The 27,567-nt window shown below is 45.6% G+C and overlaps 8 protein-coding genes across 8 annotated transcripts; 5 read left to right on the plus strand and 3 right to left on the minus strand.

The window, feature by feature from the left end:
* Nucleotides 1–150: 150 nt before the first annotated feature.
* BDV27DRAFT_71947 (uncharacterized protein) lies at nucleotides 151–935 on the plus strand. The gene is made up of 3 exons (XM_032077399.1): nucleotides 151–247; nucleotides 345–456; nucleotides 551–935. Exons 1-3 carry the CDS (start codon nucleotides 188–190, stop codon nucleotides 739–741), a joined length of 363 nt encoding a protein of 120 aa, XP_031930556.1. The 5' UTR covers nucleotides 151–187; the 3' UTR covers nucleotides 742–935.
* A 5,824-nt stretch (nucleotides 936–6,759) lies between these two features.
* BDV27DRAFT_123769 (Zn(II)2Cys6 transcription factor) lies at nucleotides 6,760–8,094 on the minus strand (the record flags this gene model as incomplete). The annotated part of the gene is made up of 2 exons (XM_032065939.1): nucleotides 6,760–7,976; nucleotides 8,024–8,094. Coding segments are annotated over 2 exons (1,121 nt in total), but the record flags the coding sequence as incomplete, so codon positions are not given.
* Nucleotides 8,095–8,641: 547 nt separating this feature from the next.
* On the minus strand, nucleotides 8,642–9,708 carry BDV27DRAFT_142757 (RTA1 domain-containing protein; the record flags this gene model as incomplete). The annotated part of the gene is made up of 4 exons (XM_032069999.1): nucleotides 8,642–8,686; nucleotides 8,737–8,806; nucleotides 8,865–8,939; nucleotides 9,008–9,708. 4 exons carry the CDS (start codon nucleotides 9,706–9,708, stop codon nucleotides 8,642–8,644), a joined length of 891 nt encoding a protein of 296 aa, XP_031930558.1.
* A 1,982-nt stretch (nucleotides 9,709–11,690) lies between these two features.
* Nucleotides 11,691–12,996, plus strand: BDV27DRAFT_169614 (TDT family transporter; the record flags this gene model as incomplete). The annotated part of the gene is made up of 4 exons (XM_032075083.1): nucleotides 11,691–12,043; nucleotides 12,096–12,392; nucleotides 12,457–12,742; nucleotides 12,802–12,996. 4 exons carry the CDS (start codon nucleotides 11,691–11,693, stop codon nucleotides 12,988–12,990), a joined length of 1,125 nt encoding a protein of 374 aa, XP_031930559.1. The 3' UTR covers nucleotides 12,991–12,996.
* Nucleotides 12,997–14,832: 1,836 nt separating this feature from the next.
* On the minus strand, nucleotides 14,833–15,947 carry BDV27DRAFT_154911 (NAD(P)-dependent alcohol dehydrogenase; the record flags this gene model as incomplete). The annotated part of the gene is made up of 3 exons (XM_032072046.1): nucleotides 14,833–15,118; nucleotides 15,176–15,605; nucleotides 15,665–15,947. The coding sequence occupies 3 exons, from the start codon at nucleotides 15,945–15,947 to the stop codon at nucleotides 14,833–14,835; spliced, it is 999 nt and encodes a 332-aa protein (XP_031930560.1).
* A 1,408-nt stretch (nucleotides 15,948–17,355) lies between these two features.
* BDV27DRAFT_142760 (glutathione S-transferase family protein) lies at nucleotides 17,356–18,009 on the plus strand (the record flags this gene model as incomplete). The annotated part of the gene is made up of 1 exon (XM_032070000.1): nucleotides 17,356–18,009. The coding sequence occupies one exon, from the start codon at nucleotides 17,356–17,358 to the stop codon at nucleotides 18,007–18,009; it is 654 nt and encodes a 217-aa protein (XP_031930561.1).
* Nucleotides 18,010–19,334: 1,325 nt separating this feature from the next.
* On the plus strand, nucleotides 19,335–20,426 carry BDV27DRAFT_154913 (intradiol ring-cleavage dioxygenase; the record flags this gene model as incomplete). The annotated part of the gene is made up of 2 exons (XM_032072047.1): nucleotides 19,335–19,935; nucleotides 20,074–20,426. 2 exons carry the CDS (start codon nucleotides 19,335–19,337, stop codon nucleotides 20,424–20,426), a joined length of 954 nt encoding a protein of 317 aa, XP_031930562.1.
* A 3,335-nt stretch (nucleotides 20,427–23,761) lies between these two features.
* BDV27DRAFT_142762 (uncharacterized protein) lies at nucleotides 23,762–25,715 on the plus strand (the record flags this gene model as incomplete). Its single annotated transcript, XM_032070001.1, has 8 exons — nucleotides 23,762–23,764; nucleotides 24,412–24,472; nucleotides 24,542–24,566; nucleotides 24,623–24,695; nucleotides 24,751–24,953; nucleotides 25,011–25,126; nucleotides 25,281–25,401; nucleotides 25,694–25,715. The coding sequence occupies 8 exons, from the start codon at nucleotides 23,762–23,764 to the stop codon at nucleotides 25,713–25,715; spliced, it is 624 nt and encodes a 207-aa protein (XP_031930563.1).
* Nucleotides 25,716–27,567: the final 1,852 nt, after the last annotated feature.

Here is a 27,567-nt window from a genome sequence, read left to right on the forward strand (position 1 = left end):
CATAAAGCCAGTAGCGACCATCAACTGAAAGATCGACAACTAACGGACCGAGTTCCTCGGCCTTGGCATAAATCACCATTCATTTATTCATTCTAATCCATCCCTTAAGTCCTCTCGAACCTCAACGATAACTATCCACTCCAACAACTCTTTAACTCCAATCCACCGTAACAAGATCTAAACCAAGATGCCCACAGCCCTCCAGTCAACAGCCGCAGGCTGGCTCTTAATCTCCCTCGGCCACACGGTACATACACACCTACAAACCATCAACCCCAACCACATAATCCCCCAAGAAGAAAAGGAAAAAAAGACTAACGATAGACCATGAAAAAAAAAAAAAGCTCTCCGCAAAAGACTGGCAATCTCTCCCCCAAGTCCGCACCCTCCCTAATCTAGCCTACACCTGTGCCAGAGCAGGTTGGTATCAGGGGAGTGGGTTCTTTCTTATGAATGGTACGTTTCTCTCTAGAACCGACAATATCTGAAAAACTCGTAATTCCTTATTGCTTCCTGCGCATCCAACAAATACTAATTAACAATTACGTAGCCTTGATAAACTACAACTGGTCGCAGAACCCGGCTCTGCTGAACGACCCTATTAACCGGGCTGTCGCGGCTTTAATGACGGCTATTGTGGGGATTAGTTCCGGGTGGTATTTGAAACGGGGAGTGAAGAGTAATGGAATTGTGGTTGCGCTTATGGGGGCTTTGCAAGCTTGGGCTGCTTTTGGGAATTGATTCCGGTAGTGGATCTAGTGATTATTGAATTTGGGTGTGGGGGTTTGGTGGGATTGAAGCCATATTGGAAATTCCCTTGTCCCTGGTTGGTTCTAAGGAATGTATAGGCTTATTAACTCTGGACAGGTAATGGGAGAAACGTATGCTGTTGAATGATGAATGGAATTACGGAGTGAAGTCAGATTAGCTATTCCTTCGGTCATCGATATATAACCTTCAATGTCCTTGAGGATCTCATAACCTCGATATCTACCTGTACGAGACGAGAGGAAGGTGTGCTTAACTCTGCGTTTACTCCCATACTCTACCAGAAACCATGCACCATATCTACGTACAAGCTATGGAGCCCTTTTCAAAAATGATGTCCAGCGAGCCTACAAAGTTATCCGGTGCCTCGTGTGCAATCGCCTTTCTAGTTATTTCAATACAAACAAGGGTTAAGAAATGGCCCCTCTGACTTCGACGCGAATGGAGATGCCAAAGGATCGCGTCTGCTGAGAGAACGCCCTAGTAATTGTGGAATTTGGAGATAAAACCTGGGTAGCGACATGCCGGAGATACTGCTCATTTATAGGAGAACTATCCCTAGCTAACCCACCGATAACCCGGCAAAGCACATCAAGGAAGTAACTTCGAAATAGGGAGGTTAGAATACCCGGTCGACAGATACCCTACACTCCGTGAACCGATATAGTTTATGAATCTGCCACTGGAAGAGCAGACAATGTTGAGTTTTACTTGTGGAGGATATGTATCTCCCCTTCATGATGGAGCATACTCCAGACCGGACCTTGCAATAGTCTACGTCGAACAGCAAGCTCAATAACCTCATCTGTAAGTGCTGGGCCGTTGAAAGGAGGGTAGCCAATGCGCATCACGCAGTAATATCGAACAACTGGGCTATAAACACTTTCTATAACTGCCATCCACATCTGCTTCTACATGGCACACTAGTGAGGAGAATGCTTAGATGATCATCGTTGATTGATCCAACTCAAATCCAACACCCAGTAGGCTTTGCTGTCTTAAGCCCTAGACACCTATAAGAGCCGCATCGCAACATGGGAAGATACAATTGTCTCAATATTTCTCTAAACAGCATATTACCCATACCCACTTACCAAAGTTGCACTTCTGCAATGCCATCACCTAACAGCGTGATGTTTACCAGAACATTTGTCCTTTCCATTAGCTATAGCGATATGTGCCAAAAGAAGTGGAAACCCCCACTCTCGCGTGGTTGCTGTTTTCCCCTCGAGATATGCTAGAGCTTGGGACCGAAAGTGCGGGTAGTGAATGGCTAATCCGCTTTCTTAAGATCATTATCATGATCGTGCTCGATACGTTCAAACCGGGATCCCTACCCCACTTTCCGTTATCAGGCGATCATTCCTGAGTCTATCCGTACGATCTTGGGCTATGGTAGACTGAGCGGGGGACATATTCTTGCTCTGCCGAAGGTGGGCCTTTCACTTAGAGAAAAGGGGGTGGATCTGGATTATGTCAGTGGTCCTTGCGAAGAAGGTGAACTTCATACCTGGTCAAGTAAAGCTTGGGATTCGTTAAGCGGATTCCGGAGCATAAGCGTTAGATCTAACGAGTTGATTTTGAAATGAATCTCGGCATACTCTATACTCACATCCGAGAGAAGACCCCAATGTTGCTGACACAGACCAGCTGGGGTATTGAAGTCCGTGGGCGAGCCCAAGAACGTGTGGACGTGATTTTCAATATTGCGCAAAAAGACTTTGATTAGGTTCGAGAGGTGGTAACTGCCACAGTGACACCAGCAAATGCTGCGACCCCGGTTACAAGGGCATATATAAATCAACTCCGCAAACGGAACACAAACATTTTTCATACCACTAGTATGCCAGTGGTCACTGTTGACAGTGCTAGTGCTACTCATGCACTCATCGATACTTTAAAAGACAGGCTGTTTCATATTCATCTGACTCACAACCAGATTGCTTGTGGTAAAGAAACATCATGATAGTCCATAGCAGTGTCAAGCAATGATCGAGGTATCCTGCTCTCAGGACAGCTGTTAGCTTTATATGAACGCCGCCTTGAGAGATGACTTGTGTTTGTGCATAACCTGCCTCAAGTATTGTGTTTAATCTGCCACTTCTACAGCCGCATGAAGAGATGTTTATTGGAGAAACTTCCTTGAGAAGATACATTCGCAATCAGGATAAGTGTCGACTACGCTCCCGAAGAGCTAGTCGTTGAAAACGAGGTCGATCGAGAGAAGTTTCATGAATTTTTGGGCTAATAATGCGACTAATATTATATTCTCTAGCTAGTCTAGGGAGCCCAGCCTCCAACACAGAATAAACTTGCTTAGAATATGTGGAATGACAGGATCTGTTGATGATGACGAGCCAGACCGCTGCCAAATGAATCCATATGCAGCGGTTGCTGCTGTATGTCTGTTACTTCCGAGAATCCAATAAGTAGGGGATATAGAATCCCTTCGTGACTTTGAACAAAGATGTGAGCGAACTTGTAAATACGTTCAATACATCAAGCACCTACCGTCACTCCTTTCGACCTGCAAGATCGTGTTGAACTTGATATGGACAGCGATATTATGGCTCGTATCCGTGATCTTGGATCCGGATCGAAGAAATTGCATTGCAACGATGGACGGAAGCTGTTGCTCATTAGGGAGCAGAAAACCAGCAGGCCCCACCTCGGAAACCCGTCAGTGTCAAGGAGATTAAGCAACAGTTGAAGTCACACCAAGTATACGGGGCCTATCAGCTACTCAAATGGGAGTAACCGACAGAGACAGATGAGTTTCTGGCCAATGAGATAAGTTTCGGCAAAACAACCTTTGTATTGGCTGTCATGGTGCAGTCAAGATTGACCAGTGTTTCCTGAGAGAAAGTTTTAAGTGGTCGCGTTAGCATGGGACGAAAAAGCATCACTCTAAATCCTATGGAGGAGAAGAGCGTTGCCTCTCCTATGGAAAGCTTCCCTATTCATTCCGCTACTTCTGTGAGCCGTCAAACCGGACGAGAAAGATATGTACAGTGCTCGGGCTTCAGCTTGGTCTGGCACCGGAGAAACTGTTTGGGGTCTGGCCATCGACAGCCAGCAGGCTGATTTGGAGCTTGTGAATGATCATTGCTCCTTACTCTCCCACTTCTGAAGTTTTCTACGATAGAAAGGTCCGGTCAGTTCGTGCGAATTGTCCCATGAGCGTAAATCGCCTGCTTGACGGCGCTGTGGACCAATTGTACATGGCATCTCCCTTTGGTGTTGCCTTCTTTCAATAGATGGAGCCTGAGCCCTTCGCCATCCCTTCGCCGCCCACTCGTCCTGCGGAGAAAGACAGCTCCTCTTTGAAGGACCAAGGCACCGCCCCGCGTGAAAATGGCGCAGGCTGGTGTCATCCTTGTCTGCGTCGTTGTGGCGCCGGCACTTCAGACTGTATTTCTAGATTATCCTCATCAACACGATGATAAAGGCTCTAGCCAATGGCAGGGCATCTGGACTTGCCGGGCTTGGGAGAAGAGGGTAGGACTCGAGCTTCCCACCGTGTGGTTTGATATCTACACACTTCTTCACACAACTACGACAACGATAAATACTGGTACATTCCAGTTGGGCAACTATTTTCCCACGGAGACATTATACTGCCTGTGTTAGGGTCTAGAGAAGGAAATTTTGTACGAATGACCCCTTCGCTATCACGGGAGGCATGCTGCTGTATGTCGAGCACGCGGCGTTCCCGAAGGGGATAGCGTCAGTGTTTAGTAACTATGCATCGGCAAGCTTTCTAATGAGATGACGGAGCACTATTTGGTTGCAGCGGTTAACTTGTCCCTGGACACTCTTTTCGTTCCAGCTTTACCTGCATATAATAGAGTTATAACCAGTGGGGGGAAGGGGGCTAACATTTCTCTCTTACGGCAATGAAACTTTGCGAAAGATAGGCAAGAGAAAGAAGTTGATCTCTTCTTAACTTGTATATTTTAACCTGGTAGACTTGCTTTTATACTTTTTATGAGGTCATTTATATGCAAGTATTGCATTGATGTAGCTTTCTTGGTTTCAAGGGAGCTAGAATTTTGGTGCTATACCCGGGTAATCTTCCAATGACTCCGCGACCAGTTCGCTACCTTGGTGAGATACGACTTAACCTCGATGACTAAAATCCACTAGTGGTCGACAACGTAGACTTTCACTGAAGGTCCAAATAGATAGTAACGACAAGTGGGAGTGTGAGTATCAGGCCAAGGTCGAAAGGCCAGGTCTATCAAGTACGCATACATTTAGGATAATCCTTTGGGTGCTAGCCGTCGATCATCACTCTAAGGCTATATGGGTCTACTTCTGCTGCGTCTCTGGTGTTAACATTCTTGAATAGTAACTAAACATAAATTCTATACATTAAGAAAAAGGTTTTAAAAGGGATCCCAATGGAGCTTCACTTTCTCTTTCATGTGAGAAGGCCTCTGAGAACCTCCGTTTCACCTTCCAACTTCGAGACCTTGAGTCTCAGTTCATCCCTCTCCTTCCGCACCCTTTCCAATTCGTCTTCAAGACTCTTCATTCGGTCAACCCGTCTCTGGCGACATCTCTGCGCCGCGAGTGTGTTTAATCTACGTTTTTTGACACGAGATAAGTCTGCACGGGTCAAAACGTCATCCCCTGGTGAAGTGGCAGTGCTAGACAGAGACGTCGAAATGAGGCCGGGAATCTGGGCGTCTGGGGAAGTATGCGAGAATTCATCTGATAGGAGGTTTTCAGAAACAAAGGACTTGTGGATAGAGTGGACGATATATATTCATGAGCGGAGCTTACCATGAGAATTAGATGGGCTAAGAATTAATGAAGGAAAAGGTTGAGGCCCATGGGATCCTGAATCCGAAAGTAAATCAAAAGTGGAGGGTACGCCATAATCCACGTCGTGGAGGGTTACATGGACGCCGTCAGAGCCTGAAGGATACTGTGTTGGGGGGTCGACAGATGGAAAGTTCCCGTCAGAATTGGCAAAGGACAGATGCGGCCCGGTCCAAAGATACCAGTCATGCGTAGCAAATGTATCAAAGGATTGGCTATAAGGCGAAGCGGAAGGAATACATCCCAGTGATGGCCCCTGAGAAGTGAAGATGGGATCTCGTGCCTGATGGGGAGGGAAAATATGACTAGATTGGAGGGGTGGAAAGCCTCCGAGACCGTTTGAAGGCTGAGTGGAGTTGCTGAGGCTTCCAGGAAATCGTGAAGGCCTGGCCAAAAGCCGTGACGATGGTGGACGTGCTTGCTGGCATGGTTGAATGCTTTAGTCGGGCCGAGGCGGGCCCCTGGTGCGTTGCCTTGAATTTTTGAGAGGGTAGGTGCAAGTGCTATGAGACTTGGACAAGTGATATCCAGAGGAAGAACGACGAAGAAATGGTGATGTTATACTCTGGGGTTGGGGGAGGAGGGCCGAGGATCAAAATGGTTGTTGTTTGGCCGCTGAGCGCTTTGAGACACGGATTCCACTGTTACATAGGTTTTAATTGGCCTTTGGCAAACGGCTCAGCGTGACTCATTTTAGTGTGTTTTCAATTGGCCTATTATAACGAGAATTAGGGTTGAAATGGGGCTAGGCTCCCTGACTATCTATCTGGAAATCTCCTTGGAAGTCACCATTGGTAGATCGGCTGACGAACCTTTCTCTAGAGTTCGTGCCTTTACAAATATACGGCAGAGGTTTATGATGATTTTAAGGTGCCTGATCTCATGTAACTTCGACCACGCCGGAGTCTGTCCCGCAACCTACCCCCTTGGTCCAAATGCTATGTATGACACAATCCACAAGAATCGAGGCGGGCCAAGGTCTTCCCCTTCCGAAGAGGAAGACAAAGCTTGCATCAACTTATTTCTAATGTTTGCAACAAGTCTCCAAAAGAGAAGCTAGCTATTTGCTTTCTGTGCCTCGGTAATACCAGGCTACCAGGAAAAGAGGATTACATAGGTGGACAAGAACTCTAGTTCTCTCAGCCTAAACTTCATTCACACACACACACACACACACACACCAGGCCGCCCCAATTTATGCGGGATAACAGCCGTATGCTGTACCAATCCACTCATCAAGGAACGGCAGCATTAAGTCCAGGACAGACGACTTCTTCCATTGGCCAATCCACTCAACTCAAAAGCACAACTCTGGCTAAAGAGTAAAACCATTAAGAAGTACATATCATTTCAGATTTGATCCAGGTTAAATGAATTTCCCAGTCAAGCCGAGTTTTATCAGAGTCTTCGAGTATGTGGTCCACAGCTTCGAGGAGGTGGTCCGACCAGCCTGACAGCCACCAGGAGTGCCCATTGAATTGGGCAAGAAGTATCGCGTAATGCGCCAGTATCAGTAGTGCAACAGGTTGGTGCCGTTTGATTCGAGTCCAGAAAGAATTGTCAAGAAGAGCTGGCCATCCTATCACAAGCCGTGTGTCAGAACTAGCTCTGACTCCCTGTAAAAGGCGTTCTAAGTAGTCTATGGCCATGGAATCGATAAAGTCCTCTACCTTAGTGCGCAAGCAAGCGAGTGCCTGACGAGCTGCATCTGACAAGTCGTGCCGAATTGGCGACTCATCGGATCCGATAAACTGGCCGATGGGGTGTTTTTTAATACTGTTGCTATGTATCTCAAAGACAGTTTTGCAACCCCGGACGAGTTTTAAGGAGCCCAGTAAGCTATCTAGCTGCAGTGGTCGGTCTTTTTTAGTAGAAAATGACGCATAAGCCCAAACTATTAATAACACGCTATATGCGAATAAAACGTGGGCATTGGTGGAAGAAATATCTGAGATTTCGCGGTTAAAAATCTGGAGGCTGATGGTGTGATGATGTAACGCCCGGTCTAGTAAAGACGACGACTCTGCTGAGCCGGACGACACTAAATGGAGAGCTGCAATAGCCAACACACCGTGCATAAGAAGTGGACATGAATATGCCTCAGTCGGGATTTCAGCCTGCCACAATTCTTGCTGTCTTCCATCAAAAAGTGAAGTCGAGGTCATCAGAGTATAATGGTGCATTAGACGTAGGTCCAACGTATCGAATCTCGCGTCATTCCGACCTTGCTTGTCTTGCGACTGAGGGCTGCTGACTGACGACAGGGTTTGCTCCCGGTGGTCCGGCAGAGCCGAAGAAGCGCAGAATATCCTTGGAGTGGCGTAATGGCAAATGATGCCTGCGCGTTGGCAATTGGCACACTCAGGGTGTGTCTCATCGCACTGTTGGCAAGGGTCAGTTATGCCTGACAAAGATGCTGAGGTCCTACCTTGATCCTACGAGCACGACATGCGGCGCATCCTGTACGTGACTTTTTATGAAACCGACGTGGAGGCATAGAGTGGTAGTAGGTTCTTTTGCTTCCCGTTGTTGACTTTCTGAAAGTAAAGTCGCCACGCGAATCTGAAACGGATGATTAAATCTCCTTGCAAAAATTAGCGAAGGCGGAATGGCAAAAGCCGACGTTTATTGATCGACTTCCCGTTAGCTCTGCTTAGCAGTTCTTTTAGACTATAGCAACCCTATTGTGAAGGAGTGCCTTGATGGAAAGTAACAGTTTACTTATGTTACTGATAACTTAAGTGTTCTATTCCGGCCCAGGGCTTTTAAGTTTTGATCGAAGCGATCAACTGACATGGAACCTCACTAAGAATGTTCTATAATCTTAAAAAGGAAAATCTACTGCCTCTCCTATCTATGATAAATTATATTACAGAAAAGCCTCGCAACCAGGGAAGTTGGTGGCCATGCGACAACAGGAAAGCCTGTCGCTTTTATGAATAAATGGATGTGTTCCCATGATCTTGGATATGTAGATCAACTCCGATGATCGTCGAATCGGTGGGCCTCCGCTATCAAGGGCGAATGCACTTTGACTGATCCGATCTCAACTGACCGTATGCGTAATTTTTATTCGGGGCGTTGTGCTTTGCTTCAAGCTCGTAGCTCAATCTCGTCAGACCCTCGTAAAGCGCACCGCACATTCCGGCTAGCGGGGAAGAAAACACCAGCATGAGCGGCGGTCATCAGGATAGCTGCAATGATCACCATTCTATTGAGACCAAAATTAGCGGATGCATCAGTGGGTTATTCGATTTGAGAAAGCCTACACTCCATCAAAGATCATGAACTCCGCCTCGTTCCTCATCGTGGGGTTTCCCCAACCACCTGCCATCTCCGGGATACTGGGATACTCATTGAAGATAAGCAAAACGGTACCAGAGATCTTAATCCAGTAGCAGCACAAACTTACCGGTATATACATCGAATAAGGATCACAATGAAAGCAACGACGTTCGAATAGATAAAGTAAGTAAACGTATTCGACTTAGATTCCAACTGCAGGATTCTACGGTTGTGCCGTTCAAGATAGGCCTTGCGGTAGCTGAACCAGTAGTCTAAGCAGAAGACAGCAGCCGCAGCCATAGTCACTGCTTGGAATGTGATACCAGCTATCATAATATCATTTCCAATGTCTGTAAGCCTCTGAGACGTGTCTCCACTGCTGCTTGACGCTTCAGTACCGCCCCCAATGGCTTGCGTGACGAATCCGATGGCGTCGCAAGTAATGAAGATGGGAGCAAGAAATCGAGGGTTTATTCGGGAATATTCAGGTCCAAGATAGTTGATAACGCGTTTCAAGTTGAAATAGAGGGCGGCCGCAAGAAAAGAGGGTGAAAGAATCAGTAATAGGATTTGTAAGATGAAGCCGCTACTACTCCACGCATTCGAATGCATGAGTATGCGACCGATATAACCAAGTGCCTCGCCAATACACCCAATAGTTGTCAGAGCTGTGTAAGTTATTGCGCCAAACTTGGCACCCAGAATTATTTGAGCGCACGCACAGGTGCCAAAAATTACCAAGTAGAGGGCATTGGCTCCTAAGTTTGGGGCGTAGCCGTAGGTCGTTGCTTCGACTGGACACTCAGGGCTAACAGCAGTGCACTTCATGTTACCAAATTGGAGGGAAGAGCAAATCTAAAATTAATGAAAGAAAAGCGTGAGAGAGAAGAAAAGGAATTGAACCTTCCACCTTGCATGGAGGATAATTCGACGAGTTTGTATTACCATGGATCAGGGTTGATTGTCCATCGTTGCTCGTTGCTCGTTGCTCGTTGCTCGTTTGTCGTTCCTCGTTTGTCGTTCCTCGTTTGTCGTTCCTCGTTTGTCGTTCCTCGTTTGCTCGCTACAACGGTTAGTGGCCGAGAATCCAGAAACAGAAGCAGACGATGAGGCGCAGTAGCTTCTGGTAATGCAAATATGGCTCCAGAGAAAAACTTTAGACCGATATCTCATCGACCGTGATCTAATTATTGGAATAAGGTACATTTTCTTATGGAAATATGGCCGTAGGAAAGTAGTTGTATGACAGATTCTTATCCAGCCTTAAATTCAACATTCAATCATAATATAACAGCAGCAGGTGATAAGAAGAGAACGATGTTTCATTCCGGTATAAAGTAGTTCGCTTGCACTGAACTGAACAACCCAGAAGCTCAGGGTGCGACGAGCGCATCGTAAGCCCTGTCTGGGGCTGCACCAACTGTAATCGGCGATACATCAAAGTAGATATTGTGACCTCCCGAGTCTCCTTCTGGGGCTCCATCCATTATTTACTTGTTCCTGCTGGCAAGGATGACATGATAAAGTAGGTAAAGGGAGCAGAAAATACCGCTTCTACTCGAGACACCGCCACATTGACTGTGCCCCTGTCTCAGAAAGCTGCTTTGATGGCCACTTTAAGTTCTATGTCTATTGGAAGCACGTTGTCTGTGGAAAGTATGACATCTTTGGTAATGTATGCTGTCTATCAAAGCATATTCCAGTCAGTGCTCTTCGGTATTTGGAACAGGGTACCTACCCTACGTATCCTTTTGCCAGTGGGTGGAAGTACGGTATTCTAAATACTACAGATGGCCACTGTATATATGAGTGAAGATGGAAAGTTCACATACCGTTTGCTTTTAATTATTATTTCCCTAATACCTATCTCCTATGTTTTATAGGTTATATTGGGTCTAAGCAGCTTGGATCAATTACAGTACAATTCAAGTACTTTGGCACTACCTCGCACCTTTTCGTCCAATTATTGGAAGATGGATGGGTCAGAGGGGTCTTTATCGCCGCGCTCTTGAGACCTTTATTATTATTATTATTATTATTATTATTATTTTTTAATCAGTCAGCCTCTTATCAGCATTGTTAATCCCCTTCGTAGATTAGACTCATATACATACCATGATAACTGTACGAGCTTCCTTTGACGGTCCTTTCGGGGCTGGATGAAGATGTCGCGGGAAGGCGCAGTCGGTGACAAGCGGCGGCTGCCCTCCATAATTTCCTCCGTTACTCAAGTTGACTCTTGGTGTCGCCGATATGGTCATTGTCTTAACGCCACTTCGATACAGCTGAAGTAACCGGTGCGCTCAATAAGTTCCACTATTGAAAATGTCTCCGAAACAGCGGGACTAAAGGGGAAATGTTGCCGTGAATCCCATTGGAACGCGGAGAGACATTGGCCTGGGACTCCACAAGCCTCAACCAATTGAAATTTGGATATAAAATCCCACGACAGACTGAAGTCTGAGACTACGTATTAGTATAATACTCTTCGGGCCTGTTGGTTGCTAATACGGATTCGGATTGTACATCAGTCACCTCAAAGGCCCGCTGCATGTCTCCTTTACTTGCCCTTACTTTAAACAATCTAACTCAGTTCCCATACTTCCTCCGCTGCACCCTTTCATATTATCACCATAGGTCGAGATGACCGAAGATGTTGAGAGTCCACATGTAGGGCCGCCGTGGCTAAAATTAATCCGCCATTTCTCTCCAATGTAAGTCTTTTGCCCGGAGTAGGAGATATGAGAGTAAGCGGAGGATGGCAGCGATTACTGACGGTGCCTTGTCGACACAGCTGGTTCACGGTGATAATGGGTACTGGTATCACTTCGGTACTGCTCAACCGAGTCCCATACAATGGTGCTTGGCTATTTTGGCTCTCAGTCATTGTCTATGTCCTCAATGTTACGCTCTTCGCAATGGCGGTCATGATCTCGGTCGTTCGGTACGCCGTATGGCCTCGAGCATGGAGCATCATGCTGTGCGATCCGCAGCACTCTTTGTTTCTCGCCGCTATTCCAATTAGCTTCGCAACAGTCATTGATATGTTCATCTACGTCTGCATCCCGTATTGGGGTACTTGGGCGCCCATCTTTGCCTGGGCTTGTTGGATACTTGACTCTATCTTGGCTTTGGTCGTCACTGTCTTAGTGCCTCACACTATGTGCGCTCCACCTTCCTCCCAGGTTTACAGTGTCTAATATATCTTTCTGTAGTATGAGCCGCGACGAGAATCATGACTTAAGCAGGATAAATGCTGTTCACCTCATGCCTGTGGCAAGTCCATTAGCAGCAGCTATTACGGGCGGTCTTATTGCAAGCGTTTTGGAGAACTCCCGGCATGCTCAATGGACTATTATTGCTTGCATTGCGCTATGGTGGGTTGGAATTATGATGTCCTCTGTCATCCTTACCATCTATTATTTACGTCTTATTTTGCGTAACCTACCCGCTCGCGAGGCTATTCCCAGTGTCTTTCTCCCCACGTCACCATTGTCTCTTGGCAGTATTGCGTAAGTAAACCATCTTGGCTTCTTAATTTCCACAGTATAATCCTTTCACTAAAGCTGATTACAGAGCTATCGAACTTGGGTCAGCAGCATTGAAGGTGTTCCCTATAACTGGACTTTTGCATGAGATCTCTGGACCAGTCATTTATATCCTTGGTGTTATGGTAGGTGTCATCCTCTGGACGGCTGGCTTACTATGGCTGATCTACGCTATCGGTATAATTCTTCATGTTAAAAGGGTTCCTTTCACCATGGGTTGGTGGGGGTTCACTTTTCCTCTAGGATCATGGTCCTTGGCCACAATCATATTAGGGAGAGAATTTTCAACTACATTTTTGATGATTCTCAGCACAGTAAGTATTGCTATGATCGACACTAACATGAGGCCATTCTTTCTCATATGCTGTTCCAGATATCATCTGCCTGTTGCTTTCTACTCTGGGTCATCGTCATGCTGGGAACCATTCGCGCATTTGCTCACGGGCGTATCCAATACAATTCCTGTGTCAGCCAGTGGGAGGAGAGAAATGGGGAGGAACTCAAGAAAATAAAAATCCCCAGGGTGTTTTTTTCCTGGAGAAGAACACAAAACGACCAGTAGAAGACATACATAGTTGGTTGGCTGACGTCATTTACCTGAATCTGGCCGGAGTTGGTTATAAGCTGTCGAATTGAGCGGGAATATCTCATCGCCAGGACAGACGATTGACAGTCCCCACGAGTTCCCTAGCTTTTCATCCAGAAGATCTGGTCAGCTCAAAATACCCGCGTCGTAACACACCAATGCTAGGCTCTCAAGCTATCGGACTGTTCACGACAGAGGGTTTCCTTAATAGTCTTCAATCAATCAATGACCTCAATTGGGTACTGAGGAATCTTCCCTGTGCTACCACTGAGGGCTCCGAAACACTGCCATGATAGAGTACATGCGGTAATAGCACAAGTGGCAACACCTCACACGTACCGCAACAGATATAATATGTTCTGGTTAAACAGGGTAGAATCGTGACTAGCCAGAGCCCAAAAACCATGTGCCACGGCCTCTCGAACACTGCCCTAGGCTGAAAGGATTCCGAAGGATTCGACCGAAGGATTCGACCACAAAGATTTCATGAGTGAAAAGGCCGATTCCCTGCACTTCCTCTGGCAGCAAGGATCCCATCAGAGACGGAAATGATTCCCTTGCCTTACCTTTTCCTTTCCTCAAGGTTGCTGTATGAGCATATTAGCCTACTACAATTGAAGCAATTATAGGATACACACCTTTTTGGATATTCCTGAAACGCCGCGATCCTGGATTAAAACTATCAGCCGGGTAATGGTACGGATTCACACAGGTGGAGGGATCACCGGTCTAGGCGAGATTGATCTTGCTTATGGGGCTGGCGCCGAAGCAGTGGTGAGTATACTTTGGGACCTTACCCTTTTTGGATTAGGACAAGGCTTAACGAGAGTGGAAGCTCTCTGGGAGGATATGTTTCGAACAGAAAAGGAGGACGCGTCACTTACGCGAGTAGGCTTAGCTTAAGAACCAGCCCGGGAATATGATATAGCCATCTAAGAGCCCAGGCCACTTAGATAGGGATTTACCTTCCGAATCCAGAGTCTTTTCGAGATCATGATTCATGAATCAGTAACACGAAGATATGATCCGTATGTCAGCCGCTGCTAGGCACCAAACGAGTGGCGGGCTCAATAGTACCCTTATAATGACTAAATACTAGTTAGATCACCACTAGTGGGGCTCGGATTGTGATCGAACTCCGGGTCAGCTTTATAGATCGCGGCAGCGCTTTCTGTATGGGTAATTCTACTGTATTCGGTCGGTTCTGCCTGATTCTTGCTTCATGGCCTTACTTCTTTTACAGGACCACCAAATCGCTCTTTGCCTACCACTCAAGGTACTGAGTCTCAGAAAAGAAGAGAAGAGAAAACTATCTATCAGGTGGAACTTTTTAATCTTAGATAACAGACACCTTCAACCCGGATAGGAGATCATAGGAAGTTCCATCGCAGAGAATCCGAGACAAACCCATGTGGTCGATCTCACTATCCGAACTGGTATACTAGGTCCACTTCTTATTTTCTCTCTTTATGCTTCCGTTCCTCATGATATTTTGTCTTAGGCTCACCTCTTCACTCTTCTTTTGCCGACATATACGCTGATCAGATACGCCCCGAGAAGGTTCAAAAGGGAAATAGTTTCAAAACAACGGCATGTAATTGGGTCCAGGTTGAATTGGACTTCTATATCAGTAGCTATATCTTATAACAGCGGAGCTTGTAAGTAGAAAGTCTGACAAACTAAAAACAAGGATATGAGCCCTCAATGGCAAAAGTATCAGCCGACGATATAGAGGCAGTGCGTCACACTGCGGAATATCCGTATGATCTTTTTCCTGAGGGAACCAATTGGGAAAAGATTTGATCTAAGGTTACTGCGCTATTGGCCACGCACAAGGACACCTCGGTATCTCATGTTACCATCTCGGAGCTCTTGTAAAGCTTGTTCAATACCTTCCTTATCCAACGGGAACGTCATCACCCGTGGGTATATGCTCTTAGCTGCAGCGAATTGTAGAAGACTTTGAATGGAATGACGAGGAGCGACCATGGATCCTTGGATTCGGATCCCCCTGGTATTTAACGAAGATAGCGAGATTGGCGCAGCTTTTTGGGCAGATGTGAGAGGGTAAATAGCGCCATCGGTATCCATAAAGGACAAAATCCTGTGCGCGGTTAGAAAAGTATCTTTGAACAATCCGAAACCAGGAACAAGAACGAACTTTTGGTAGTCAGTATCCGGACTCCCCGACAGAATGAGGTGTCTAAGGAGCCTGAAGTCACCCCCGGCCTGGTCCATTTGATCTCTAACGTAATGCTCAGATGCACCGAGCTCGATTGCCTCGTCATGTTTGTTTTTTGAAGAGATTGCTACCATCTGGTATCCCATAGCGGCCCCTAGTTTTATAGCGAGATGACCGAGGCCTCCAATTCCCATCACTCCCACTCGATCACCCGGACGAATATTGTTCGAAGTCAAGACATTCCAAACAGTAGCACCCGCGCACATTAAAGGTGCCGCATACTCAGAAGGATAACCATCCGGGATGGCATAAATGCAACTCGCGTCTCGAACAGCGCCGTGGCTAAAGCTCCCGCTTGCCTGAAGATCTTGCCCATACTGCTTCTTCTTGATACAATAGTGGTCTCGGCCTATTGGCGAAATCGGCGGGTTAGTTCTTCGGCTCCCATAATCTTCAAGTTTGACATACCACTCAAACAATTATGGCACGACCCGCACACTTTTTGGACAAAAGAAAACCCGACACGATCTCCAATCTTGACCGTTGTGACGTTCTTCCCGATTTGTCGGATGATACCGATGCCCTCATGGCCTAGGACGATCCCGGATTTCAAAAACAACTCGTCCGCCCCACAGACACCGGAGTGCGTAATCTCAACAAAGACATCGTTGGGTTCCAACGTGACCTTGTTCTGCTCTGAATGTATTACTCCATCTTTAGAGCCTCGGTATACGGTCACGGTCTTCCCCATCGTCATCCTCCGGATTGGCTGCTGGTTCCGAAATAATGGGGGTTTTTTTGACGGAGCAATCACGGCGCTTTTGTAGGAATTGAATGGCGTAACCAAGATCGATCGCTGAACAGAGAAAACGCAAGGTCGGGGAAGGCGAAGCAACGGCTTCATCTCACTCCACGTTGATCTCAAGTGGGAACTTTTGACAGGATTGCACTATTTTATAAAACTTGACAGCAAACCAATACAAGCATTGCCATATATGGACATTTCCACAACTCTGGCGCTTTCTTTTCGGTGATCCGTCAGATACTGCGATCAAAGGCCGAGACACTAATTTTGGGCAAATAAATAGCTAGTTCAACTTATACTCACGTCTTAGTTTCACTCCAGCAGGGTTCATGTAAATTTTTCCTTCCTGTTGCTCTTGTTCCCTGCCCTTCGTCATCATCGGGGTTAAGACTGTGGCGTATGTGTCGCTCTCGCCACTGTTCTCCTGAGTATCCAATTACAGGGTCTGGATCAAGCAACACAGCAAGTCTGAACCGTAAGGATAGCTAGCCTATTGTGTTACCTCAGTCAAGGGTAAGTCATGTCACCAGGAGTCAAAAAATAAGCTCAGACTAACAATCTGACTTGTTCTTTCATAATTCTCAAAAATAACGTCATCATACTGAATACTATCACCTCTCGTCTTATTATCATAGAAAGCCAAGATCGGCGATTGTTTCGCTAATTATTCACCTAGTGATACTTTTCGCTTCTCTGCGCGGGGATATGGTGGCTTTTGAAAGAAAGTTTTGTGTCAGAATCGCGCACGACGGTGTTGCCGTCCTTGCCCTGGCCTCCGAATTTTCTTTTTGACTTTGATCATTCACCGAGATGCCGTTAATTCTCAAGGGGCCAGTTCTACAGCGGCTTTTTTTTTTTTTTTTTTTTTGTGACAACTTAGGCGCGAGAGATAAGGGCGTTTGAATTATGAAACATATTCAAACCCCGCGGCGATTGACGAGAGGCCGTAGCAGATCCCCATTTGTTCCTGGTCACAGCTTTTCCCACTCACAACCTCCTCGCTCCTCTCAACAAAATAAACGTTTGATTACATAGAAATTCCATTCTAATGGCGAAGAGAATTGGCAATCAATTTCACATTCGACCACATCGGATACAGTGCGATCTACATCAAGACTTTTCTCTTGGTCGGATTCAGATGGTTCGTGAGAAAAAACCCAAATTGTATATAGAGAGGAGGACTCAAATAAGCTTTGCACCAAATAGGGCTGGTGTTCCGGGGTTTGTTCAGATGACAAAGTCAACCTGTGAGGCGCACCAGGACTTTTGGTTACCGGTATATATAATAAGTTCTCGTTACTTGGAATCAATTCTTCAACCACGTTTCCCTTTCACCATTCTCCTTAATTCGGACATGGAACCTATTACCGTCTTTATCTCTCAAATGGGCCCCAACCCATGGAAGGTGGTCCTTATGCTGGAGGAATTGCAACTTCCATACAAGACTGAATTCGTGGACTTCTCGGAGGTCAAGAAAGAGCCTTATGTGAATATTAATCCTAACGGTCGCCTTCCCGCGATGCAAGACCCAAACACCGGCATCCAGATCTGGGAATCGGGGGCGATAGTCGAATACATCATTGACACATACGACAAGGAAAACCAATTGAGCTACGAGACATCTCTGGAGAAGTGGCAGCTTAGGCAGTGGTTGTTCTTCCAAGTTTCTGGCCAAGGGCCGTACTATGGTCAAGCATCCTGGTTCATCCGATGGCACCATGAGAAAGTCCAAAGTGCAATTGATCGCTATCGTGATGAGGTATATCGCGTTACTGGCGTGCTTGATAAATATCTCCAAACACGAGAGTGGCTTGTCGGCGACAAATGCACTTACGCTGATCTGTCATTCATCGCCTGGCAACGGAATGTGCCATGTCTTTGTGGGGAGCGTTTCTACGACAAATTCCCCCATGCATACGCCTGGATGAAGAGAATGGAGGCGAGGCCTACCGTGCAAAAGGTGTACTCAATGCAGGACAAGATCATGACCGAACATGCGCTGAATTAAACTCCAATGGCTTCCCCGACTCTGAAAGGGTCATTTGGACAGCGCTTGACGAGGCTACAACTTCATTTTCAGGAAAGGGGGGACGTTCCAAATGTGGGTAGGCAGATACATATAGTTGTTGTAGCCGGTATATCGCTTTCATAGTTGAATCTTTAAGCACAGTCTACGCCGAGGGCAACCGTCGATAGCCTAGTTCCACAAGCTCTTGAAGCGTCTCTTGTAGCAACACAACTTTTTACTATCGCGAATCATGGATGGCGCGACAACCACTGATCTTAAGTAGCCTTATGAGGAACCTTTTCTTTCTTTTTTTTTCTTTTTTTTTTTTTCGAATTGGGCATCTGATTGGTAGATCTTGTCAAGGAATTATTTGTAGCACAGCAATATTGAGCGTGGCTAAGATTAATAAACTAAATTAAGAGTATTCAATCCTCATCCCAGCAAGCGTCTATTGCTTACCTCCAAAAGCCAGCAATATGTATTACAATTGGCATACGCCTGAATAATTTACCGTGTATCTCAACAAGCCCACTGGTACCTATATGTATCCCCTAATTCTTTCAGGCTCAATCAGTAGCTACATTGCCGGTAGGGAGTTTGGCACAAGAGCAGGTAAAGGCTTTACCACCTGATAGTTGGAAGACTTTCTGAAGCTAGGAAGGATATAGGTCTCACAGTCAGAATTGCACTTTATAGAAAGCACCTCGCTGTATATTGAGAGACACTCCCAAGAACAATCCACTTGCGCGGTGGACTATGATCGGCGGACTATTATCCTAAGACGGAGACGAAGCAATATAATTTACCATTGTATCCAGGTAGATGCGTGCTTTACTGCTGGTGAAGGTTATCTTGCTCAAGAAAGAATATCGCATTGGAACTGTAAGCCACCAAATATATCTTCTTGGCAGGCCAGGGCTTGGTCGGAGAAATGTCGGAGTCCCCGGGGAACAGACGGACTTGCCGCCAGGTTCGACTATTCATGTACTTATTTTGGTGTTGTATGTATAATGTACAAGTCTTCACCCAAACCCGCGGATACCGGGTAACGGACGGAATTATTGCCCATTTCGGTTACCCAAGTACTTATTTTGGTGTTTTATACACTGTATACATACATACTCTACAAGCCTTCACTTGGATATGACGATCCACTTTACTTCTTTATCCGGGGGTAGAACGGAGAGAGAGAGAGAGTAATATTTCGCAAGCAAAATTCTCCCACGAGAGGAGTATATAAGCCACCGGCACCCATCATAGACACACTCTTACAAACAAAACGACATCAGCCAAAAAGAGAATTGCCATTTTCACGGTAATCCAAGATGCAGCTCTTTCTCTTCGCAGTCCTTGCCCTGGTGATTGCAGTTAACGCCCACAACGTTCCCAAAGGCCAAATAGCCCACAAAGCCGCCCTCTCATCCCGCTGCGCTTCACACGTCGCCCACAACAATCAGAAACGCTGGAAGCGCTCCTTCAGCCCCTCCATCAGCAACACCACCGTCCCCATCCGAACTCAAGGGCCCTACTACTCAACTCTGCAAAACGAAACATGCGTCCTCTCCCCCGAGATAACCGCGGGTCCATACTACTGGCCGCACTCACAAACACTCCGACAGGATATGACTGAGAACCAGGTTGGAGTGCCACTCTGGCTTGACATCGGAGTCATGGACATGGCTACCTGTCTACCCTTAGAGGGCGTGATGGTCGATCTGTGGCACTGTAACGCGACGGGGAGTTACTCGAGCTTCAGTGCCCTGTCGCCTGATACGCCTTTCCCGGAGTTATTGGCGGAACAAGGGAAGAACATCTCCGATTTCGTGGTAGGTGAAACAGATCTGCATACTGATGCAGAGACATGGTTGAGAGGAATGTGGCCAACGAACGAGGAGGGCCTGATGCAGATGAAGACTATATTTCCTGGTATGTTCCAACCTGTTGTTTCTGGCATGCGAGATAAGATGGGGGCGGGAGTTAAAAAAAAAAAAAAAAAAAGGAATAGAAAAAGAAAAAACCGAGAGATTGTTAGAAAACAGCTAAACAAACCTCATCTGCAATAAGGGTTTTACGTCGAACGCTCCATCCACATCCACGTTCAAGTCCACACCAACTGGACCGTCCGTGAGAACGGCACGCTCGTGTTCGAAAACACCGTCAGTACCGGACAATTGTATTTCGACGAAGAGCTCGAAGAGAAGATCATGGCGTTGGAGCCTTACGCGTCACACGTGGAAATTAACCGCACTACCAATGCGGAAGATATGGAATTTTCCAAGGGCATGGCGAACGGGTACAACCCGGTTGTTTCAGTGGTGCAGATTGACGATGATGATATTTCAAAGGGGTTGATAGGGTATATCACTATTGGAGTGGATAGCTCAGCTATTAGGGATGAGCATTGGTCTGCTGCATAGGTGATGGATTACTTGGAGGTACCGAGAGGGAAGTGAGAAGGAGATTATACATTATTTATTCGCTAGACCAACTCTGACTACGCTCATTTCATGCAAAATTTGAATTTTTACTACAACCGGACATCCATATATTTCATTCTAACGGAGTATACTTGCGTGAAAACTATAAGTAGTGGGTATATTATACAGAACACTTAATTCGGGGGGAGTAGAAAGACGGGGGTCTGAGCTTCTCCTTTATTTTTGGGCGCCTTCGCATATATGCAGTGGTTCATTTCCAACTATAATATGGCCACGGCATGATTCATATCTTATACGTCACTTCGCGCGCTCAAGACAATTAAGAAGCACATTAGGCACTTCTCTGAGCAAACCTCTCACTTGCAGTTCTGATACGGTGAAATACCCCCCCTCCCCCCCCCAAGTGATATCTGTTGGGCGTGCAACATTGCGCCTTCAAAATCGGTGAAAAGTGTGTCCATTTCAAGATTTCAAAACCCACAGATATTGTCGATCAGCCCGCAATCTCCCGCAGCATACCTGAGATCCGAAGACGAAGATAAGAATGTGTTCATAGGGAAAGCGTAACGAGATATTTAATAATTCAAAGACATATCCCATCTCCAGTAATGCCTGAAACAGTGAAAGGGAGTATTACTATAAAGAACAAATAACATGCCGCATACGGACAATCCAAGAGTAGCCGTCTCTTGGGTCAGCAAAGCCGCCATGCACTTCGGCGTCTTGGTCTGCCTCAACTCTATTATATATTTAAAGCTATTCGGCGCTCCTGTTTACCACTAGCATACCTGATTCTTATTCGGATACTTAGGTGCGTATCATAAAGGCCTGTGAGACTGCTCAAGGCCGGAAAAAGCCAAATATTTCTGTGTTAGCACGTTAATTCGACGTTTGTTATCAACATCTCCGAGTACTTCCTCATAGCCGAGCTACTCGAAGCGCAGGTCTTATCTTATCTGAAAGCCTTGAGAATTTATATATAAAAAATATATTAATTTATTAGATTTATCAGCTCAATAATATATATAGTCTATCTACAGTTGGAATAATTGAGCAGAATACCAGCTAAATACTACAGCGGAATATAACCAACAGGGTATCTTGTACAGTTGACAAGAACAAGGTTTATTGCTTTATCAAACGTCTCTCGAAAGAGTTTCAGCTCATTTAGCAGAAGCCAAAAAAACAAGAATTATCTTGATACAGAAGATATTGATATTCTTCAGTACAGGTACAACTACTTGAAGTCCTTTTCTTAAATATATAACCTTACAAAAACATACACAACTTTGATGAATTCGGCTTCCAACTAGGTCGAAGAAGGACTGAAAAGGTTATAACGATTATACCTTTACGAACTACAAGGGGGAGTCTAACTAAAGAAATAGGCGAATTTATCCTCCGCAATAGAGTGTATTACAGCAGACGGTTTTACCCTTTACGTTCCAGTCCGATGGTTTTCAGGCAGTCAATTGGGAATGTCTATGGGCCCATGGATACTGGAGAGACATTTCTCTTCTGCTCAATCACAGGAGCCTTCCTTGGCTAGATGCACTTCCAAAACACTGTTCCTCCACCTCACCGTTGAGTACCTCATCCTCATTTATTTTCGTACTGTCCTGTTTTATCATCTTAACTTCCGCTCAGCGTTAGGATTCTTAAGCCCTAGATGGCTATTTCAGATCTTTCGAGCGGGACGTCTCCCCACCTACACCTTGCATAGTAATGGGCTCAGAGAAGTATATCCTTTTATACATAGAAATTACTAAGCAAAGGCTCTCTGGCTGGAGGAGTTCCATCCACTGCAGCCTATTTTCGACGTCTTCAACATTGAAATGGTTTCACCACTCGCTGTTGACGTTGCTCCTCACGGCTTCCTGCACCGACCCCTTGGTCAAGCTTTATTGTGACATATTCTCTGATTTAGGCTCCACATTCAAGGGCGAATCCTTGTTTAGAACAAAAGTATGTGCGTAAGACAGGTTAGTTACTGCTTTGCTCCAATGAGATACCTCGTGTAGTTGCTGGAGAAGGCGATCTCCCGAAAAAGGCATAATAAACGTACCGTCTAAGTGACATCAATGATTGATCGGCTTGACACACGGTATCAGCATGCAGCTTTTTTAAAAAAGCGGTGCGGGCGACACAGGTGCTGAGTTTGTTCCCAAGACGTTCCACAGATCCCCCTGCTTGGGCGCCTGGTCAGAGGTGAGCGCTGTGGTAAGGTGGGCTTCTACTTAGCAGTATTGCAAGCCTAAGAAAGATCCACAATATGATCAAGGAGAGGCTGAACACTTCCTTGTCGTAGTGGTAGTGGTCCGGCTTCCCAACTTTGCGCAAGGCGACCAACGCATCTTTACAGTCGGACAATTCTCTCAAGATTGCTTAGATTCGTAGTGTACAGGAAGCCCAGCTTCTGCGCAAGGGCGGCCATATGATAATCTACTCTCGTATCTGCTTTTGCTCCCGGCTTTGCTCGGGTGTATTTAACCTTTCGTGGACAGTGATAATGTAAAGGTAGAAACAGGTATAACCGCCGCAATTTGAGAGACGTAATATATCTACATAGCACTGGACAACCCCTTCTAAGTACAGAATACCGCGGCGGGTAACTATAGTCGTTCTGAAAAGAAACCCAGTAGAAGAAAATGGCACCTTTCTGCTAGCTATAGAAAGATGATATCTTACCTGACTCGCCACACGCTCTAATTGGTTCAGCATTATCCCCTGTCTCCATATTGATTGGCTTTCGAAAGTTTCAAAGCATTGAGATCTTCATATTACTTACTGACCAACGCCTTTTCAGTGCCTACTGTGTATTTGGGATACCTACTGGACTCTGTCTTCTTGAGTTGACATAATGTGATTTGCTATTTGTGTCAGCTTGGTTCACTTATAATTTTCTCACGAAGCAGGGGAATGATCACAATGAAATAGAAAATATAAAGCAAATCAAGAAAGAACATGGTACTAATATATTCTTACTTGACCATTATTATGCACGCAGTGCAAATCGTTCTTTTTTTCTGTGGACTACCCAGGGGGATAAGCACAATATTGTTTCTGTTCTGAGGAAAGCAATTAGTCACCGCAATAGTTAGTCATTGGTGGAAATATGCCCCCGGCACTTGTGATGATTTACAATTTGTATGTGGTTGTTGAGTCAGAAGGCCAGGGAATTTGTTGATTATCTCACGAGCGTTATGCGGATCTGTGGTTGTGACGCGATTTAAGGATAGATACCATTATAAACCAAGGCTATACCTACATACTTGTGTGCATGTATTGCCCCACTCTGTTTGCGCTAATACACCATGGTATCCAATTCTCACAAAATACTCGAGTTGAAATTGTTATAGCCATTCAGGGGTGCATACTATTGTAAAGACAAGGCTGCTATCATGTTATCAGTGGCTGGCCTAAGACTAGATGATCATCAAACGATTTGCAGCGGTACGTGCATACTACCCCTTGACAGTGACGAGATCTGACCCGAGGCCGTAAAGCCCAGAGCGAGATAGATGCTGCTTCGGATTTAATGCCAAGGTGAACCAGGGGCTGCTAGATGGTATATTTGCCCATACGTGAACCATTTCGATTAACAGGGATCGTTCGGAAATGTGCAATACGGTGAATATGAGAAGATATGACTTCATACGGTAATGCCATTAGTGCCTGCATCTATATCCGCACTCGTAGTATAGTTGCCTTGTAAGTGGGCATTTAATTAAAGTCTCGCCAAGCGCTCGGGTTTTCAGCGGCTAAAACTTTCTCAGTATCATCACCGGCTCTGATAGGCTCAGTGGGATTTTGAGGCCATCAGGCTAGGGTCCCCAGTGCAATGCTTAGCGTGCACCAGTATCCAAGAGGTGTATATGAGACGAGCCTGGGCCATCCCGTCAGTCGCCATTGTGACCTGCGACTCAACCTAAGTTTCTCCTTGCTCTCTGCATAATAGCAACAGTCAGTTATGGACCACTATTCCACCAGTGTTGTAATTGAGTCGTGGTGTCTGTATGGGATTGGTATGTTGATGAGAGAGAACTTGCAAGCAGTCAACTGTAAACACCTATTGACGGCTTTTTCGGAGACAGGAATTTGTCTTATTGGATGTCGTTTGTGCGTTACCAACCTGAATGGATTCTATAGAGCTACCGAACACTGACCCTCTTTAGAGCTTCGCGGCGTATACGCTTAGGATCATGGAAAAAGCTTCAAATTGATGATGTGCTTATGTGTATAATTGCGGTGAGTAGGTAGACAACGGTACAACAACCACAACAACGCTGACTGTCCAGTATAGCTCTCCTTCACCGGCGTTACTTACACAGTTAGTGAAATGGCTCAGATGAATAACGATCTGGTGCTGGAGGACCTTGCCTCTTCATCAAGAACAACAGAACAGAGCTCCTACAGGAGTAAAATTAGTGTGACGATGGAGCAACTATCTGTTGTCAGCCTGTGGATGATCAAGGGCTGTCTTTTGCTTCTCTATAATCGTTTAACGTATGCTGATTCTTAGTCCCCTTCTCTACTAACCAGCTAATGCAACAGTATCCAAAGCCTAAGAACAAGGGAACATCGCCTAGTCCAGGTAGTAGCTGTGTATGTGATTGTAACATTTATTGTCCTGGAGATTCTCTTTTGGGCTGTCTGGTGTGTGCCGCCGCAGAAATACTGTAAGTTCATGCCCTCTCCTTTTTTCATATTTTCTAGTTTCTGTTATGGTTTAGAATACTGAAATCCTTGCAGGGGCGTATTTGCCGGCGGGTGACCGTAGGTACAAAGCTATACCGAAGTTCCAGCAACCGAACTAACGGTTGTATATACTAGGGCAATGCACGCGTTTTTGGAATCATCTAATTACAACTACTGTCTTGAATATCTCTTCCGATTTATTGATACTGAGTATCCCAATCCCTTTGCTCATCCGGCTCCAGATTTCAAGAATAAAGTAAGAGTGAGCCTTTGTTTAAATATCAACTTGTGCTCGGATAACTGACCTCGGTTTTATAGAAAGATTGCCACGTGCGCAGTATTCAGCCTCGGTGGTCTTGTAGTATGTGAAATTATGCTATTTATCACTGACTTCATAACTGCACATCTAGAGAACTAATCAATTACAGATTGTATTGGCGGCTATTAACAAGTACTACAATCTTTCGGGAACTCATCGTGCGGTGTTCTTAGTCAGTCTACCTTGTTCTATGCTGATCCCAGCAGAGCTATATAATGACTGTTTCCAGAGATGGCACATCGCAGAAATAGCCACCGCAGTTTATACTTCCAATATACCTCTTCTATGGCCTCTTTGTATGCGAGTCTTTCATAAGCTTCGAGGCTCTACAGATTACAGTCAACCCTCAGAGCCTCATAGGCCAATCAGAGCCCCAAGGCAAATTATACCATTTCCGACACGCTCAATCCATCGACAAAATTCGAAACACTCTATTATTCGAGTGTCCTATGAGCGAGATGAGAGTAAGGCTATGCTCCATGAGCTGGCGCTAGTCACACCCCGCGAGCGTGGATACAGTGCCATCATCAGCGGATTCCCGGGCACAGACCCACGGACGTCCAAGGATATAACCGTCCAGCGCACAGTCGAGATTGTTCATGAGCCTTTAAATGATAGCACGTGGACAGGCGACTCTATGATAAGCCCGCCGTCGCCCTCTTGGAGACGGAGTGAGCAGTAATGGATTTTTTATCACGGACAATATAGAGCCGGTCATAACGAGTTTTGGCATTTGATTTGGCTATGCTCATGGCTTCTCTCTTAACGTCTGGGGGAGTGACATGGAATCCTTGTTCATATAACAATGCGTTTAATACTTACCAGTCCAAGCATGTCACATATAACCTGCTTCTAAGGGCACGGCATAGATCTATAATTCTTGGACAAAAGTCTACTTAATTTCCGGCAACCACCAATATATATATATAATACTCATATTGCTTTCATCGCCCGATTTCCCTCACCCCTACGCCTGATCCTCCACTCGAAGAGATGCAGTGAAATCGCCTACATCGCTTTACTATTATTATTCTAGGGAACGCATCAGCGAGTCTAGATCTTTTGAATACTAACCTTCTAAATACACTTTCTGGAAATTACTATTTTTAGACATCACCTCTTTCTAAAATACTCCGGAAGACTATCTATCTAGAGGCTTATCTATCTGGAAGCCTTCCCAATCTTTATTTCCACTGTTGAATTCTCCGTTTTAACACAATATTTATTGACAAGTCCAGTAGACTAGTTATACGGCCCCTGTTCCACTAGAGATTTTAATGATTTGGCCATTTCTGGTGGTGCAGCTGTTGTTTGATTTCTTTAATATAGGAAGTGCGGCAACAACGCGTGTGGTGTTGGGCTCAACCGGGAATCACGTTATTCAAGTTATTTAGATCCTTAAGATAGAAAATTCAGATCTCATGTTGTTGGACTTCAGCGAGTTCAGGGGTACACCTAGATTACTAGCTAATACACAGCGTCACCTACTCGATAGGTTGGTTTTTATCAAACTATAAACTTATCGCGTAGCATACAAACCAACGAGACTTCCTGACCTAATCTTGTTACGGTAATTAAAATGCTTTTAGTAATCTAAGGAAAGCTCCTGCTTTTACTGGAGCTGTAATATCCCATAGTATCGATTAATATACGTAACACAGGAGACTAATATGCGTAGACAGAAATTCCAACCAGATGATCACAGTGAGATCCAATTTCAGCAGCAAAGAAAAAGATCTGTGGAAGACGAAAGATGTAACCAAGCAGTCAAAAGAGCAACATGAGGTAGTAGGACAACTAAACCATAGTCAAGGTGGACCTTGACGGCCATACAGTGTGCCTCCGCTCTGGCGGGTCTGTTAGCTCGAGGCTTTCTCCGTTGTGATTCCATTGCTGTGGGAAACCTGCTGGAGTGCCTGTGAATAAGCTCCTCTCGTCATCTGTATGACCAAAGCTTTGCTTTCCCGAAGCCGTGGTTTGTATTGTATGAGCGAGCGACATGAATGCGCTTGAAACGCGCTCGAATATTGGACGAAGGAACGGACCGCTGCTCACAATAATAGCAACACCATTTTCCACAATCGTCCAAATGTGACCCAATAC

The sequence above is a fragment of the Aspergillus caelatus genome (genome assembly GCF_009193585.1).
Source record: "Aspergillus caelatus strain CBS 763.97 unplaced genomic scaffold BDV27scaffold_35, whole genome shotgun sequence".
Taxonomy (NCBI): domain Eukaryota; kingdom Fungi; phylum Ascomycota; class Eurotiomycetes; order Eurotiales; family Aspergillaceae; genus Aspergillus; species Aspergillus caelatus.